At 43.2% G+C, this 19,431-nt stretch overlaps 1 protein-coding gene across 2 annotated transcripts in view; it reads left to right on the top strand.

The window, feature by feature from the left end:
* The first annotated feature begins 255 nt into the window (after positions 1 to 255).
* LOC144521705 (receptor-type tyrosine-protein phosphatase beta-like) overlaps positions 256 to 19,431 on the top strand; it is a 37,279-nt gene continuing 18,103 nt past the window's right edge. For both annotated transcript variants that reach the window (XM_078256258.1, XM_078256259.1), the window contains exons 1-9: positions 256 to 367; positions 5,872 to 9,275; positions 11,613 to 11,877; positions 12,980 to 13,243; positions 14,056 to 14,322; positions 15,063 to 15,329; positions 17,588 to 17,851; positions 18,218 to 18,481; positions 18,802 to 19,065. In XM_078256258.1, the coding sequence (XP_078112384.1) occupies positions 298 to 367; positions 5,872 to 9,275; positions 11,613 to 11,877; positions 12,980 to 13,243; positions 14,056 to 14,322; positions 15,063 to 15,329; positions 17,588 to 17,851; positions 18,218 to 18,481; positions 18,802 to 19,065 (5,329 nt within the window). In that variant the 5' untranslated portion in view covers positions 256 to 297. The remainder of the gene's footprint in view (positions 368 to 5,871; positions 9,276 to 11,612; positions 11,878 to 12,979; positions 13,244 to 14,055; positions 14,323 to 15,062; positions 15,330 to 17,587; positions 17,852 to 18,217; positions 18,482 to 18,801; positions 19,066 to 19,431) is intronic.

Genomic DNA, 19,431 nt, shown 5'->3' with positions numbered 1-19,431 from the left:
CAAAATAGACAAGGGTTAGGATTAGGGGGGTAAAGGGTTCCTGTTTCTGTTTCTGGATGTTTTCTCCTGCAGGTTTATTAGAACGGAGAGATGGACTCTGGTATTTCCGACGACTCCTTCACCGTGAAAAACCTCCACAACAATTGAATAGAAGGAAGCGCAGCTCGCTGACTCTTTCCTGCCCACAGAAACGCACTTCCCTTCCTCAGTCCTTCAGTCCTTCAGTCCGTCAGCTTCTCTCCAGTTTCTGTTCTCTTTCTGTTGGGTTGGTCTGCAACTGGAAGACGCAGCGCCGAGATGCCACAGAGCAACATGGAGGCCATGGTTCTGCTGCTACTCATCATCCAGCTCACATCCAGTTCCGTCTGTAAGTACTGCAGAGGTACAACTGTTTGTCTGGACCAGAACCAGGGTCAGGAAAGAAGTAGGATCAAAGTCAGGGGCAAGAAACAAATCTCAATCAGAATCAAAAAAAAATAAAAAACAAATCTCAATCAGAATCTGAATATAAGGGGGAAAAAAGTGTCAAAAAAAGGCGACCGACTCAAATGACTCATGAAAACACTCGTCTTCATAGTCTCACATATTATCTGCTGTTAGTTTCTGGTTTTATTGTTTCAGTAGCTTTTAGTATTCTAGTTTTATGTGTTGGTTTTATTGCTGTATCTGTTTTTAATGTGCTGGTTTTACTGTAAAGTGTCTTTGAGTGCCATGTAAAGCGCTATGTAAATGAAAATGTATTATGATTATAAAAGTGTCAAAAAAGCAACAAAAGAGCCACAAAAATGTGACATATTGTCTCAAAAAAGAAACAAATCTCAATCAGAATCAGTCTGCATCAGGATCAGGAAAAGAATTAGAGAAGATGAACAAATCAAGTTTTTAAAGATTATCTTTTGGGCATTTTAGGCCTTCATTATATAGGATGTGAAAGGGGGAGAGAGTGGGAATGACAGGAAGGGGCTGCAGGTCAGAGTCGAACCTGCGGCCGCTGCAAGAAGGACTGAGCCTTTGTACATGGGACACAAGCGCTACCAGGTGAGCTATCCAGGCACCCCAGGAATGGAGCTTTTAATATCTGTCTTTTCACTGTGAATGGAGAAGTAAAAAGTCCTTAAACTAAGTTGTTGGGGCTCAGTTCTTAATGTAAACATGAACCTGGTGCATTATAAGATATCTGATAGTTTACAGCGTTAGTTATTTGAGGATCTCTTTTAATATCTTGTTAAACTGAGTGGAATATTAAACAAAGTAAAATATTTTTAGGACACAAAAAGTTGAATATTAGAAACATTTTTTTTAATATTTTTAGGGGAAAAAGCAAGAATGTTTTGGAAAAAAAATCGGAATAATTTTAGGAAAAGACAGTTTCATATTTTCTGGGAAAGAGTCAAATAGTTTGAAAAAAAAGTTTAATATTTTTTGCCGAAAAAAGTCTGAATATTTTTTGGCAAAAAAAGTCTGAATATTTTGAAAGAAAAGTTGGATATTTTTGTCTCTGTGGAGCTGCTTTGGGGCCAGTTCTTCACAACATTTTTAATGTAATATGTTTAATAATGCAGCAGGTTACAGTTTACAGCATCTGAGAATCTCGTTCATATCCAGATAAACTGGGATTAGATCTTATGTTTCCCTTTCTTTTTTATTAAGTTTATTTTGAACATGTTTAAAAAATCCAAATTAAAGATGAATAAAAACATGTAGCTGACATTTCAGTACAGGCAAGAAAACCAACACAAAACACTCAGCAAACATCTTTCAAAATGATTGTAAATGATCCAAATAAGGATTCCCATGTTTAAAAAGGAGTAGGAGGAAGTTTGAAAAATGTTCTGGTCCTACCCCCTTTTTCCATTTTTGTGCTTGTATACAAAGAATTTAATTGTTTACTTACGTATACATGTATACCTACAAGTACATGCATATATACATACTTACACACATACACACACATTTTTGACATAATATACAACGCTAAGAACAATACAGTCAGTACACAATACACAGACAACCTGACTGATATCCAATCAGAGATGTAATCTGATCGAGACATTGTGAATCAGAATTAGGGTTGGGTACCGGAACCCGGTGCTAAAACGACCGGTATCTACCGGACCGAATTGCAACGCAGATTTCGGTGCCCCATTTCGGTGCCACTTAAATGCCTTTTGCGCTTCTCTCTGATACTCTGAAACAGAAGCAGTGCTGAATGTGACGCTAGTTAACACTACACTTGACAGCAGCTAACATTAGCCTACCGCTATCTAGCAGCTGGATTAAACACGGTTAAAATGCTGACAGCTAAACGGTTTAAAGGGTGTCTGTATTTCACTGGAGAGGATTCCAACAACGGGACGTTAAGCAGTCTGCAGCTGCCGTTGTCGGAAAAACAACACAGACGGTGCGTTCACTTGAAACTAGTAAGCCTCATGGTGCATTCAAAGTTATTGTAAAATACCCTATTCCCTATTACCCTGTTTTTTTAAGTTTCGGTTCAAACACCATTTAGACACCGGCACCGTTTTAAAAGTATCGTTTTAGCACCGGTATCGGAAAAAACCCAAATGATACCCAACCCTAATCAGAATCAGATCGATTCTGGAAGTCTTTGGTGATATGCAACCATAGTTAGTTTATTTATTTCTGAGCGTATGATTTTCAAGTCTAGTAGAACTTCATTTTATCCCCAGAGGGGCAGTTGGGTTTGCAGCAGGGACAGTAATCACAAAACATCTATCTAAATGCAACATATGATAATAAATAGTAAAGAAAACAATTAAAAAGTATAATTAAAGTCTTCTGTCTTACTCTGATTTATTTACTGACTGGTTGATGTGGTGAAAACACAATTTAGTTTTTATGTGGAGCGGCAAAATAACAAATAAAGAATTCTTGAATCTTGAAGTTGAATACATATATTTTATATTAAATATGTGAAGAATCAAGTTAATATATTGCAAATGTTCCGTAGTGTCTAAAGATGAGAGATACCAATCTGTTGATCATTTATGTGATGCAAAGACACTTTATCTTTGTTTCTAACATGATAATTTATTATTTGCAGCGCTGGAAGAAGTATATAATATTACTACAGTAAACGTACTAATACCAGACTGTTAGAAATACTCTATTACAGTTCAAGTCTTGCCGTGAAAATGTTACTTCAGTAAAAGTGTGTATCATCAGGAAAATGTAAAGTATTAAAACATTGTAGAAAGTGTAAAGGATCCAAACACACACACACACACACACACACACACACACACACACACACATACATGTGTTTTGTGTGCAGAAATATTAATGTGTAAAGTAACTAGTAACTAAAGCTGTTAGATGAATGTAGTGGAGTAAAAAGTAAAATATTTCTCTCTGAAATGTAGCGGAGTAGAAGTAGAAAGTGGAAAGAAAAGAAAAGTCTCAAGTAAAGTACAAGCAGAGGTGTCAAGTAACGAAGTACAAATTCACTGTAGAGGATTCTAACACCAGACTGTAGCTGCCGTTGTCTGAAAAACCCACAAGAGATGTGTCACCTTTTTCAGCCCTTCTGAGTTTGCACGTATGATTTTAATATAACATTATAGTCATTATGGCCTTTAGAAAAATGTTTTTTGTGTGGAGGTCGGGTAGTGTACCATAGGCCCCTGTGGGACGGCCTAAGCTTTTGTCCTTAATGGCATTTTTTTCCCCCTTACATTACTTTTACTTTTATACTTTAAGTAGTTTTGAAACCAGTACTTTTACACTTTTACTTGAGTAAAAAGCTTGAGTTGAGACTTCAACTTCCACAGAAGTCTTTTCAAACCCTAGTATCTATACTTCTACTTGAGTAATGAATGTGAATACTTTTGACACATCTGAGTACAAGTACCTCAACATTTGGACTGAAGTACACTACTGGAGTACATGTACTTAGTTACTTTCCACCACTGAGTACTGGTTTTTTTGGTCTGATTCAGGCTGTGATATTACCTGTTAGCCGTCAGCATCCCTGGACAGGAAGTGAGTTAATGAGCTAGTTCAGGACTTCCCTCCTCACATTGTCTGTTCTCTCAGGAAAAACGTCAGCGCTGCACTTCCTGTCCGAGTCTCAGCCAACATCTTTCATTTCTCCACACACCTATAATAATTAAAACCTGAAACTATGTGACACACAGGATCGGCTGTCTCTGAAACATTTCGATCCAAACACTTTTTCTAGTTCCCATCAGAACATTTTGATTTAGAGACAAAAAGGTGGCTTTAGAGGCAAAACAAGTTAATTTAGAGACTATAAAGTTGATTTTAAGACTAAGAAAGTTTACAAAACAAAAACAATACACACAGAGACTTAATTTGGGCACTATCTTGCGCCTGGCGTAGCACAAAGCTTGACCCAAGTGTCTTTGCTAGTTTAATACCGACGCAGTTGTCAGTTTCTCGTCCAGCGCCCATGTCGTTTAAATAGCAAATGCACCTGTGCCCATGGGCGTGCTGGTCTTACAGGGAGATGTGTTCAGGTGCATTCTGCAGGTCTTACAGGGAGTTGTGTTCAGGTGCATTCTGGGCATGCTGGTCTTACAGGGAGGTGTGTTCAGGTGCATTCTGGGCGTGCTGGTCTTACAGGGAGGTGAGTTCAGGTGCATTCTGGGCGTGCTGGTCTTACAGGGAGGTGTGTTCAGGTGCATTCTGCAGTTCTTACAGGGAGTTGTGTTCAGGTGCATTCTGGGCATGCTGGTCTTACAGGGAGGTGTGTTCAGGTGCATTCTGAGCGTGCTGGTCTTACAGGGAGGTGTGTTCAGGTGCATTCTGGGAGTATTGCTATCTTGAGGCAGCGAGAAGTGATTGCGCCATTGACCAACAAAAACCTGGTCTAAAGTCAATAATGCAGCATTTCATTGTTATTTTAACAGAGCATTAGTAAAATGCTCCTATAGGCTCGTGCACAGCGCACGCACACTATGCTTGTTACACACACAGGGATGCACAGCAGCACACACACATGCAGAAGATTACAAATAAAAATATTACAGTGCAAATCCTCAATCATAATAGCAATGCTCCAAGGTCCAAACATGCCTGGCTTTTAAAGGGAATGGGAGATGACCCTCTGATTGGTTTATTACATGTTACGCCCAAAACACACCTCTGATTAATTAAGACACTAAGTACAACCCTTTTGAACCATGCGCCTGGTGCACGGACCCTTTTTTCCGCCGTCAAACTAGCAAAAGTGGATTTGGACACGCCCTAAACACACCTGCGCCAGGGCCCTAAGTGTTGTTTAGAAGCAGAGAAATGCGCCGTTTTATCATTGTCTTCTGTGCAATCCTAGGATTTTCAGAAGCTTTGTTATCTCACCTGGAACTACAGTATCTTAGTAAAATAAATCTATGATTATGAATCCATAAATCAAATTAAGCAATTTCCGATATCTCCGCATTGCTTCAAGCTAGCCTTGTTCTGATTGTTTAGAATGAAAGATAAGATCTGGGTCTTTACAAGGAGGACTTCTTTGTGATCGTAGGCCTTCCAGATGCTTTGAAAATCTAGATAGATATATATTTTTGTGAGTTACCATATTTATTTTGTTTCCCCTGAATGCCAAGACTTAGGGAACATGTATTGCACATTATTGGTATGTGTGAGTTCAATAAAGTGTAGTTTTGTCTTTATAGTCATGTAACAGTTTATACATTCATGTGGCATCCCTGCAGTGTACATATCCTGATAGCACAGGTCGTCCTAAAAAAAATGAAGTCTATAACTTGATCTCAGGAAATGGGACCATTGAGGAGCACATGAATGCAGCATTGGCCCTTTGTGTAGGTATTCTAGTTTTGTGTGGTTTTGTTGCCATTTAACTCAAAAGCTTTCCTCTTCATCTTTCAGACTCTGTCTCCACCATCTTTGATTCCTCCACACATAAACCCCTGGGACTCTCCACAACCGTCTACACCATCACAAGTCCTGCTTTAAGCGTCAGTAATGAGCGATTATCAGACTCTGTAAAAACCCATCAGACCACCAGACAGCTCACCAGTTCCATAGCTGATGGAGCTTCAACGCATGTGAACAACATCAGCAACCCTTGGACCAGGAGGTCGCTGACTACAGACTCCAATCCTGAGGTTTCTACTTCAGTCTCAGAGCTGTCGACTTTAAATGGCGGCCATTTTGTCTCCTCCAGTCCGGCTGTGTTCAGGACTAAGCGATCCACAGACGTATCGGTGAGTTCGAGAGGCGTATCAAAGAGTTCGACAGACATATGGGAAAGTTTGAAAAGTCCGACAGATGTATTGGAGAGTTTGACAGATGTATCAGAAAATCCGGCAGCCTTATCAGAGAGTTCGACAGATGTATGGGAAAGTTTGAAGAGTCTAACAGATGTATCTCAGAGTTTGAAGAGTTCGACAGATGCATATGAGAGTTTGAAGAGTTTGGAGCAATCAACATGCGTTTCTAAATGTTCGAAGAGTCCGACAGTTGTATCAGAGAGTCCGGAGAGTTTGACAGAAGTATCGAAGAGTTTGACAGATGTGTCGAAAAGTTCGACACACGTATCGGAGAGTTCAAAGAGTCCAACAGACATATCGGGGACTTCAACAGACATATCGGAGACTTCGACCGACGTGTCGAAGACTTCGACAGACGTATCGAAGAGTTCGAAAGACGTGTCGAAGAGTTCAACACACATATTGGAGAGTTTGAAGAGTCCAACTGACATATCGGGGACTTCAACAGACATATCGGGGACTTCAACAGACATATCGGGGACTTCAACAGACATATCAGGGACTTCAACAGACATATCGGAGACTTCGACCGACGTGTCAAAGACTTTGACAGACGTATCGAAGAGTTCGAAAGACGTGTCGAAGAGTTCGACACACATATTGGAGAGTTTGAAGAGTCCAACTGACATATCGGGGACTTCAACAGACATATCGGGGACTTCAACAGACATATCGGGGACTTCAACAACAGACATATCGGGGACTTCAACAGACATATCGGGGACTTCAACAACAGACATATCGGGGACTTCAACAGACATATTGGGGACTTCAACAGACACATCGGGGACTTCAACAACAGACATATCGGGGACTTCAACAGACATATCAGGGGCTTCAACAGACATATCGGGGACTTCAACAACAGACATATCGGGGACTTCAACAGACATATCGGGGACTTCAACAACAGACATATCGGGGACTTCAACAGACACATCGGGGACTTCAACAACAGACATATCGGGGACTTCAACAGACATATCAGGGGCTTCAACAGACATATCGGGGACTTCAACAGACATATCAGAGAGTTTGACAGACGTGTCGAAGAGTTCGACACACATATCGGAGAGTTCGAAGAGTCCAGCTGACATATCGGGGACTTCAACAGACGTATCGGGGACTTCGACAGATGTATCGGAGAGTTCGACACACTTATCAGAGACTTCGAATGGCGTATCGCAGAGTTCAACACACATATCGGAGAGTTTGACAGCTGGAGATGTTCTTCAGCTCAGGAAGAACACCCAGACGATGTCACAACACCGAGAAGTTTCCACCTCCTCCATCAGAAACCATCCTGAATCTGCAGCTGTGACTCTGGTTTCCTCCACATTTACATCAGAAACGAACGCCACAGATCTTCTGGTCACCTCTTATGCTACTGTTGTTTTTTTTGCTGAAACAGAGTCAAACCAAGATACAAGTTATACAACACATCTAACTGCTGACAAGAACCTTTCCCCTGCATCCTCGATAACTGCACGTCCACCTTCGACAGCTTACGTTCCTTCAACAGCAGATCTGACATCTACATCCATCATGGAGAAATATCCGCCATCAGCCCTGTCAACCGTTTCCCAAACTTCAGCCACAGTTTCTGCGACGCTGTCAACTGTTTCTACAGTTCAAAGTAAAGTCTCAGAAAGCACTAAGACTGATGGAGCTCCACTAACTTCTCAAACAGCCGGGACAATGTCTACAGGAAATATTTCACCCTCAATACTGGCACCCACGAATCTGAAAAACACACCCACAACCACGACCAAACCCACTACAACACCCACAACCACGACCAAACCCACTACAACACCCACAACCACAACCCAACCCACTCCAACACCCACAACCATGACCAAACCCACTACAACACCCACAACTACGACCCAACCCACTCCAACACCCACAACCACGACCAAACCCACTACAACACCCACAACCACGACCCAATCCACTCCAACACCCACAACCATGACCCAACCCACTCCAACACCCACAACCATGACCCAACCCACTACAACACCCACACCCATGACCCAACCCACTCCAACACCCACAACCATGCACCAAGCCACTACACCTCCCACAACCATGCCCCAACCCACTACACCACCCACAACCATGACCCAACCCACTACACCACCCACAACCATGCCCCAACCCACTACACCACCCACAACCATGACCCAACCCACTACAAGACCCACAACTATGACCCAACCCACTTCAACACCCACAACCATGACCCAACCCACTCCAACACCCACAACCACGACCCAACCCATTCCAACACCCACAACCATGCCCCAACCCACTCCAACACCCACGACCCTGACCCAACCCACTCCAACACCCACAAGCATGACCCAACCCACTACACCACCCACAACCATGACCCAACCCACTCCAACACCCACAACCATGCCCCAACCCACTCCATCACCCACAACCATGCCCCAACCCACTCCAACACCCACAACCATGACCCAACCCACTCCAACACCCACAATAACACCCACAACCATGACCCAACCCACTCCAACACCCACAACCACGACCCAACCCATTCCAACACCCACAACCATGCCCCAACCCACTCCAACACCCACAACCCTGACCCAACCCACTCCAACACCCACAAGCATGACCCAACCCACTACACCACCCACAACCATGACCCAACCCACTACACCACCCACAACCATGACCCAACCCACTACACCACCCACAACCATGCCCCAACCCACTCCAACATCCACAACCATGACCCAACCCACTCCAACACCCACAATAACACCCACAACCATGCCCGAACCCACTACAACACCCACAACCACGACACAACCCGCTACAAGACCTACAACTTCAACAACTGTAGCCACAACAACAACAAGTACAACGCGTGCAGCTCCAACGACAACAACCAGAACGACCACAGCTCCTCCGACTACAACTACTCTTCGGACCCCGATTCCAGCATCAGCCACCACTACCTCTGTAAGTATTACTGCTGCTTTATATTTCAATCTGTTTGCTGCTTTTATTTTATTGTGTTTGATGTTATAGACTGAATCCCTGTGACTTTGCGCCAAAACAGACAACCAGTTTACATACACGTCGCTACTGATTGGGTATTACGTTTGACACACCCACCAAACGAGAGAAAACTCAAGCTCTTTGCACGCTATTGCACACCGTTCTGAGGAAACATGTTGTTCAACCATGTAGGGAAATGGTGCACACTGTTTTGAGATTGAACATGCCCCTTGTTATCATGAAACTGGCTCCCTGGGGGGTGTCTGGTAAGAACTTGAACCAGAGATGTCTGACTTAAAGATCCAGAATATATATTTATTAAAATGCCAGATGAATGACAAGTTGAACATGAAGTTGTATGTGGTCAAGACAGAGCGAATATTACGGCCTTTGTTGTTTATTTTGCCTGTTTACCTGTTGTCATTTCCAGCCATAACTGTACTGTAACATTTAAAGATATATAGTTAAACATGGAGGTCCAACCTATCCCTGTTAAAATGTGTACATGGCTAAATATTGAACCACATGTAGGCCAATTAACTACTGTTGCTAACATAGCCTCGGTTTATATATTTATTTATTTGTGTTTTTGTTTGTTTGTTCTTTGTGTATTTGGAAAAATAGGGTCCAGGTAGAAACATATTGAAGTTATCCTTCAAATATGAAGTTGTTACTCTTTGTAGAGATTATTTCTCCAAAGTTGAACTTTTTCTATTAATAAAGTCTCTGGGGCTGCTTCCTGATTGGATAACTCCAGCAGAACAATAGTTGGTTCTGATGGACGGAGCTCAGTTTGATGCTAAAGGTCGTCAGAGAAAGTGCAGGCAGGCAGGAAGGAAGGCAGGGCGGGGTGTCGGCCTGACTCTGTTCACAGTGAAAGTCCTCAGAGTCTCAACTGTGGGATCAGTGTGACTGAGAGGCAGAAATCTGCATTTGAACTATGATCTGAAACAGCATTCAGCTCCTCTTTTACCCCAGACTCAGATCAGCTGAGAGCATGACGGGGAAGATGGATGCAGTCCGGTCTGGATGGCACCACACGACAGCGCACATGCAGCGCACGCTCCATTTGCATTATTTGATGTTTTTCTAACTTTATATTCCCTAGAGACATTTTTCTACCTTTAAAGAGACGTTTTTCTACCTTTATATTCCCTAGAGATGTTTTTGGAGATGCTTTTCTAACGTTATAAAGACGTTTTTCTAACTTTATATTCTACGTTTGTATAAAGACATTTTTCTACCTTTAAAGAGACATTTTTGGAGATGCTTTTCTAACTTTATAAAGACGTTTTTCTAACTTTATATCCTCGGCATGTCTGCTCCTCTGGGGATGCACCAGCTTTACTTTTTGTCCCTTGAACGGACGGATTTAAATCAGAGGCCGCGATGTTCAGAATCGCCACAACATGTTTGATGCTTTTATTTTGGAGTGTGAACGAGGTGAGTTTAAGGATCGGTGATTTTAAATGTTTGGAGGAGGAACAGGCAGATGTTACAAAAAGTGCCAAAGCTTCAGCGTCAGATACAGCTACGGCCAGAAGTTATACAAAATCTTGCAAAAAATATAATATAATATAGAAAAATATTGAAGTTACCCTTTAAATATGAAGTTGTTACTCTTTGAAGAGATTATTTCTCTGAAGTTGAACATTTCTAGTAATATAGTCTCTCTCTGCACTCTAAAATTATTAAGTTGGTTAACTTAAAAACTTTAAGAAAAGCTGTTTCAACTCATGATGTTGCAATTTAGTTTTGTTTGAACTTGATACTGGGAGTTAAGAGAACTAACTATATTACATTTTCTATTCAAGTAAACTTGCTTTCTCTTCTCAAACAAACACACAATTCTACGCTATTTCAACTCATGACATTAACTTATAGAAGTTGTTTAATGATCACTTATTGTTTGAACTTGACACTGTGAGTAATGTTAACTCATATTTTTAAGGCAGCAATTGAACTTATAATTTGAAATCAAGCAGACCACTGTTTTTATTTTTATTATTTGTATCCCTTATCTCAAATAATAATGGCAAGTTTACCAGTTTCCTAAAAGATCACACTGAATACACTTACAACTCATTTAAAAACATTTATTCGAACAACTGCCTGAACATGTGTCGAAATGAGAACATATTTATGCTCATTAAACACTTTGTAACAGTATACTAAACACAAAAGTCCAAAGAAGTCGACCCCACCAACTCTTAGCAAAATCAGTCAATCAAGTCAAGGCAAAGGGTTGAGATGTTCATGTAATATTATATATTTTGATGATGTCACTTCCTGTTCCAGGCTTCCCGCTGCTCCGTGAATGTCACGGCCGTCAGCGTGGTCTCTGGTGTTGCCGTGGTGACGTTCAGCAGCGCTGGCGTGTCCTGTAACTTCAGTGTGTTTACAGACGACGCTCTGCCGTTCGCTGCCGTGGCCTGTGACCCGGACGGAGAGTCCCAGACCGAGTTCAGCTGCCGAGTCTCCGGGCTGGACCCCGGGACTCGGTACCGGGTAACCGTGGTGTCCAGGACGGATGGAGAAAGGAGCAACGTGTCGCTGCGCACAGGTCAGAAACCTTTACAAATATCTGTTTATTATAATTAATAAACTTAAAGTTTCTGAATGGGTGTTGAAGATAACATTACACACATGTAACCTTTGCTTACAATTTAACCAGATAAGGGGTCTGGCTACCAGTGTAACAAAGTACAAATACAAATATAATTTTCACTTATCTGTACTTTACTTCGTTATTTATATTTCTGGAAACTTTCACTTTTACTCCACTACTTCTCCTAAATAAAATGAATACTTTTACTTACACTAAGCATCTTGTTGCAAAAAAAATTTTTCATACGTTGGAGTGAAAGATTCTTCCTCACAAAGACAAGAACAATCATGTTTATGTTTTTCTCTTTGTTGATGCCAGACTTTGGGTACGATGTTTAAGAAGATGGAGGAACCCTGAATATTATGCTTTACTATAAGGAAGCCCCAATAAAGGGTACATTTAATCAGAAGTATCAGAAAATGACTTTCGATCAGTAAATATCAGACTTTTACTCAAGTAAATATTCTAAAAGGTGACTTTAACTTCTACCAAAGTCATTTTCTGGTAAGATACTTTTACTTCACTAAAGAATTGCTTTAAAGTACTTTCTACAACAACAACAGTGTGTCTCAAACCCCTAGGGTTGCACGTACCCCCAGACGCCTTCTGCACTGTTAGAAAAGTCTGTAGAAATACGGGCTAAAATACCGTGTTAATATGAAGGAATTTTCTGTAATGATTTTTCACAGGTGTTTTTCCGTATTTAGTTTTTTTTGGATTAACAGAAATGTCCATTAAAGGTACAAAGGATAAACTTTAAATTTAGGACATTATGGGTGCCTAGCTCAGTTGGTGGAGCAGGTGCCCATATATAGAGGTTTACTCCTCGACACAGCGGCCACAGGTTGGACTCCGACCTGCATCCCTTTGCTGCATGTCATTCCCCCTCTCTCTCCCTTTTCATGTCTTCAGCTGTCCTGTAAAAATAAAGGCCGAAAATACCCCCCTGCCCCCCCCAATAAAAACAACAATTTAGGACATTATGCATTTTTCTATGGATTTCTTTCTTACAGTCTATGACGGGATATTAAAGTGTATTTCTGTGTCCGTCCTGCAGCGCCGGCGTGCGTCCGTGGCCTCCAGGTAGCGCCCTCTGCCCCAGACGGCCTCGGTGTTTCCTGGCGGGCCGGTCTAGGCCGGAGCGAGCGCTTCAGGGTTCTGCTGATGGACCGGGACGAGGTTCTGCTGGAGAACGTCACTCTGCCAAACAGCGCTGCCTCCGCTGAGCTGCACGGCCTTCAGCCTGGGACACGGTACACTGTCACTGTGGTAACGGAGGCCGTCGGCCTGCAGAGCTCCGCCTCCAAACAGGCATTCACAGGTATTATGGGATATTCTTAAAGGGTAACTTTGTTATTTTTCAACCTGGACCCTATTTTCCTTTTGTATTTGTATCTAAGTGACTGAGAAGGCACTTTCAACGCATTAGGTGCTTTCTTTCAACGCTTTCGTAAATAATCAGGACTTTTAGCGTGTATAGAGCCAGCATATCTCCACATGTAAATAGGTCAATTAAGGGTTTATTTCAACCAAACCAGAGTGGTGATTGTTGGAACAGTGGAAAGATGAACCAAGACGGCTTTTGATAGTTTTATTTAGTTTCTGTCCACTTTGAATGAAGTGTGTTTTACGATGATTTCGGGGCTGTTTCATGTTAAACTAAAAGGATCTTACTCTTTACTAAAAGGTCTCTCTCTGTAGGGATCCATCCCATAATGTTGTCAGACACTTGGAATAATAATCTGAGTCTGTCAGCAGCAACAACAGAACTTTTAGTGGATGCTAACTGCTGCTGAACATTAGTCCTGTAGGGTAACATTACAGCTTGTTACTAACTGCTGCTGAACATTAGTCCTGTAGGGTAACATTACAGCTTGTTACTAACTGCTGCTGAACATTAGTCCTGTAGGGTAACATTACAGCTTGTTACTAACTGCTGCTGAACATTAGTCCTGTAGGGTAACATTACAGCTTGGTTCTGGTTTAATACTGGACCAGTTTCACAGATTGTTGTTCTCATCAGACACTCAGACACACAAACATGGAGACATAGAGTCCAGGTTGAATAACAAACTAAGTAATAAAGAATATAATAATGTTTTATTATGTGATTCCTTCCCCCCCCCCCTCCAGCCCCTGGTCCTGTGCAGCAGCTGCGTGTCCGCCACGCTGATGAAACCTCTGTTAGCGTCGTGTGGAGTCGCCCGCTCGGTGAATGGGACGGCTTCACCGTGGTGCTCCGACAGGCGGACGCCACTGCCGTCCTGTCTCAGAGGCATCTCTCCGGGGAGGCCAGAGAGTGCACCTTCACCATCCTGACCTCAGGACGTCTGTACACCATCACCGTGACAACCAACAGCGGCAACCTGAGCAGCTCTGCCGCTGTGACCGCACGGACCCGTATGTATATACAATAATAATAATATGATATTATAAATCATTTACAGGTATCAATTGCAGTAATTAGGGATGCACCGATCGGCTGGAAATAAGAAATGTTCGCTGTATTCACACACTCAAAAATAGAAGTACAGTACTGCTTGTTGAAGGAGAGGTACCCTTTTGAAAAAAAATTGTGTACCCTTCAGTACTGGTACTTTTCATATTGTACCCTTTAATTAGTCAAAAGGTACAATTCTGGCCTCTTAAAAAACACTATTGTACTTTTAAGGGAACATATTAAAAATGTTACCTGTAAGTACAGAAACGTTCTTGTTTTGTACCTCTATTTTTGAGTGTGTATTATCACTGGCCCATCTGCAAATAAGGGGACATGCGCAGTAGCCGATGTCTATTTGGTGCTGCCTTAACGTTCCGTTCATTGGTCTGACAGTGGACTACCCAGCTTTAAAAAGAATGTTGCTGAGACATTTCAAATGTACAATGATTACCTGAAAGCAAATAAAAATGGCTAAACGTAAAACGTAAAAACTATGAATTAAACCACAAGCTTCCTCTGTCCTACTGTTGATCTCTGGGAAGTTGAGTGCAGAAACCCCACAAACCAAAGACAGAGTCTGTTTGTGATGTTGTGTCTGTGTGTTTGTGACGTTGTGTCTGTGTGTTTGTGACGGTTGTGTCTGTGTGTTTGTGACGTTGTGTCTGTGTGTTTGTAACGTTGTGTCTGTGTTTCCTGTCAGGTCCGGCCCAGGTCGGCGGTCTGCGGGTCTCTAACCTCGGCAGCACCGACAGTCTGCAGACGCAGTGGGAACGCGCCGCCGGAGACCTGGACTCGTACCGCGTCCTGCTGGTGCACGACAGTAGCGTCATCAAGAACGAGAGCGTGGTGGCAGACGCCACCAGCATCGTGTTCCACGCTCTGAGACCCGGTGCTCTCTACCGGGTGGTGCTAACCTCGGTCAGAGCCGGACAGACGTCCAGACAGACCGTCGCAGAGGGACGCACCAGTAAGACCTTGAACATCAGAAAAAAATGTATTATTCACAAAACTAACTTTTTCTAAAGTCTAGGAAACAAACTTTCTAAAGTCTAGGAAACAAACTTTCTAAAGTCTACGAAACAAACTTTCTAAAGACTACAAAACTAACTTTCAAAGTCTAAATAACAAACTTTCTAGAGTCTACGAAACTAACTTTCTAAAGTCTACAAAACAAACTATTTGTAAAGTTTATTAACATCTGATTATTGATCACTGATTATTACTTATTCCCAGATTAGACTGCACAGGTTCACTGCAGGTTACAAAGACACAGAAACATAAATCTGCATATTAGTCTTTCAAGACATCATAACAAACAATATGACAACTTTGTGTTTAAGGAGAGACACGTCAGGTTAACAGGGAAATATTTTAACAGATATCAGCATGAAGCTTCTCCCATTACTGATAATGAGAAAATTCTTTTTGTGTTACAAGTTTTGTAAAATGTTCTACTTGAATCTGCAAATGAGGCATTATCTAAAGCTAACTTTTGGTGAACTTAGGAGAAACCTACAGACACAAATGTGTGTGTTGATCTAACAGCAGGATATGATTGAAAAGCAGGAATTTGTCAGGAATTTTCAGGAAGTGTCGACAACAACAAGAAACCTATGAAGGTCAGAGACTTCCTGTTGGTCAAGGACTTCCTGTCAGGACGAGGGCGAGCTTCATTGTTAAACTACAATACTGCTCAGGGAGGACTTTTAAAGATGTTAAAGAGCCCCTACTATACTCCTTTTCAGCCTCATATTTGTACTCTTGAGTTATCCTGGAGTAGTTATACATGCTTCGATGTTTAAAAAACATATTATGTTTCTCACACTGCCCATTCTGTCTGAGCTCTTGGCCCGCCTTCCTGAACAGCCCAGTCTGCTCTGATTGGTCAGCTGGCCCACTCTGTTGTGATTGGTCAACCAAATTCAAACAAGCTACTGGGCTGGCTGTGCTTGCTCAGGCAGAACCTTATGATTATTTTTCTTCCTGTCAGCATACAGTATATAGGCTATATATATATACACTCACCTAAAGGATTATTAGGAACACCTGTTAAATTTCGCATTAATGCAGTTATCTAATCAACCAATCACATGGCAGCTTCTTTAATGCATTTAGGGGTGTGGTCCTGGTCAAGACAATCTCCTGAACTCCAAACTGAATGTCAGAATGGGAAAGAAAGGTGATCTAAGCAGCTTTGAGCGTGGCGTGGTTGTTGGTGCCAGACGGGCTGGTCTGAGTATTTAGCAGTCTGCTCAGTTACTGGGATTTTCACACACAACCATTTCTAGGGTTTACAAAGAATGGTCTGAAAAAGGAAAAACATCCAGTATGCTGCAGTCCTGGGGGCGAAAATACCTTGTTGATGCTAGAGGTCAGAGGAGAATGGGCCGACTGATTCCGGCTGATAGAAGATCAACTTCGACTCAGATAACCACTCGTTACAACCAAGGTATGCAGCAAAGCATTTGTGAAGCCACAACACGAACAACCTTGAGGCAGATGGGCAACACCAGCAGAAGACCCCACCGGGTACCACTCTAAAAATAGGAAAATGAGGCTACAATTTACATGAGCTCACCAAAATTGGACAGTTGAAGACTGTAAAAATGTTGCCTGGTCTGATGAGTCTTGATTTCTGTTGAGACATTCAGATGGTAGAGTCAGAATTTGGCATAAACAGAATGAGAACATGGACCCATCATGCCTTGTTACCACTGGGCAGGCAGCTGGTGGTGGGGGTGTAATGGTGTGGGGGACCCGTCATGCCTTGTTACCACTGGGCAGGCTGCTGGTGGTGGGGGTGTAATGGTGTGGGGGACCCGTCATGCCTTGTTACCACTGGGCAGGTTGCTGGTGGTGGGGGTGTAATGGTGTGGGGAATGGTGTTGGCCCATATTGATAGGGTCAAACACGGTATTAGGATGGTGTTCCTAATAATCCTTTAGGTGAGTGTATATATATTTTGTGTATATATATATATATGTGTATACTGTATATATTTATGTATATATACAGTATATATAGTCTCTCTCCTCCTGTCTCTCTCTCCCCCCACCTTTTTGACTAAAAAAGCGTCAACAATGTCAGAAAAAGCAACAAAATGGTCTGAAAAGCTCTACAAATAAACTTGTCTTCTCTCCCTTCATCTCTCTTTCCTGTCTGTCTTTCTTTTTGTCTCTCTCTCTGTCTCTCTTTCTCTCTCGCTCTCTCTCTGCCCTCCTCCAGCCCCGGCTGTGGTGGGCGAGGTAATGGTCAGTAACAACGGCCGTATGGACTTCCTGAGTGTGTCATGGCGTGCTGCTGCTGGAGACGTGGACGGCTATGTGGTGACACTGAGCGACGGCAGGAAGACGCTCCACACCGTCTCTGTCTCCACATCCAGCACCGAGTGTGTCTTCAACTCGCTGGTGTCCGGACGCCTCTACAACATCTCCGTCAGTGCCCGCAGTGGCGCCCAGCTCAGCCACACTGTCGTCCAGGAGAGGACACGTACGTACAACACTTCCTGTAACATACATCACTTCCCGAGTCACAGGGATACAGTAAACAGTTGGAAGTTATGCTAATTCTCACAAAATCTAGGCTAATATAATAATATAATTTTAAATATTTCACCCACGAAACGCATCTTCGTTCCTCGGGAGTGTTTCGAGCCAAAACCACGATCTCTTTCCTAAACTGGACGTGTCGTTTTGGTGCCTAAACTTAACTGTTGTTGCGGTAGCTGTATCCCTTCAAGCCTCTACCTTAGGTCACATATATCACTTCCTGGGGCGTTTTCAGCAGAGGACAGTCTTATGATCTTTACCCAGCATGTAACAGTGTGATTAATCCCCCGACTCTGGTCTCTCTCAGAGCCGGCGCCGGTTGAGAACCCAACAGCGACGCACGCCGCCCGGGACGACTACCTAAAGGTGTACTGGCGCCCGGCGGCCGGAGACTTTGACTTCTACGTGGTGTCCATCAAACACAACAACGCGTTCGTGCAGAACCAGACGGTGTTGAGGACGCAGAGCGAGTGTGTGTTCAGCGGCCTGGTGCCCGGCAGACTCTACACCGTGCTGGTGAGCACCTGCAGCGGGACGTCCCAAACCAGCACCTCCACCCACGGACGCACCCGTGAGTCCCCTCTCACTCTCTCACCCTCTCACTCTCTCACCCTCTCACCCTCTCACCCTCTCACTCTCTCATCCTCTCACCCTCTCACCCTCTCATTCACAAACACAGAAGTTAGTGTTTGAAGCTCGCTTCCAACGTAACTATAGAAAATGCTGACCAATCAGAGCAGCCTGGGCTTTTAAAAGAGTCTGTCCATCTTTCTCTGTCTGTCTAACCTGTCTGTCTGCCTGTCTGTCTCTCTCTAACCTGTCTGTATGTCTCTCTCTCTAACCTGTCTGTCTGTCTGTCTCTCTTTCTCTAACCTGTCTGTGTGCCCATAGTTCCGGCTGCGGTCCGGTCTCTGGTTCTGGCTGGCCGGGGGACAGAGGACCTGGCTGTGACGTGGTTGGCTGCTCCGGGTGACGTGGATCACTACGAGGTGCAGCTGCTGTTTAATGACATGAAGGTGTTTCCCCCGGTGACGCTGGGCGCAGGCGTGGGAGTGTGTTCGCTGGCGTCGCTCACGCCCGGACGCCTCTACAAGATCCTGGTGTCTACCTTCAGTGGGCCGAACCAGAGGGCCCGCTTTATCCAAGGACGTACAGGTCAGAACAACCCGTTCTCTCTCCGAGCTCGTAAGATACTTCACTTGGTCAGTGTCTCTCAGCTTCATATACCAAAATCATCCTTAGCATCTGTATGGAACGCACCGAGCAGCAGAGCAGCAGCTTGTCCGTAGCGCTGAAGATGACATAGGAGTAAGAGAGAAAATAGTAGAGAGTAGTATGAAGAGAGACAACAATAGAGAGTAGTATGAAGAGAGACAACAGTAGAGAGTAGTATGAAGAGAGACAGCGGTAGAGAGTAGTATGTAGAGAGACAACGGTAGAGAGTAGTATGTAGAGAGCCAATAGTAGAGAGTAGTATGTAGAGAGACGACAGTAGAGAGTAGTATGAAGAGAGACAACAGT

The sequence above is a fragment of the Sander vitreus genome, chromosome 8 (genome assembly GCF_031162955.1).
Source record: "Sander vitreus isolate 19-12246 chromosome 8, sanVit1, whole genome shotgun sequence".
Taxonomy (NCBI): Eukaryota; Metazoa; Chordata; class Actinopteri; order Perciformes; family Percidae; genus Sander; species Sander vitreus.
Note: the sequence above shows the minus strand (reverse complement) of the source record. Positions and strands in the feature narration are given on the sequence as shown.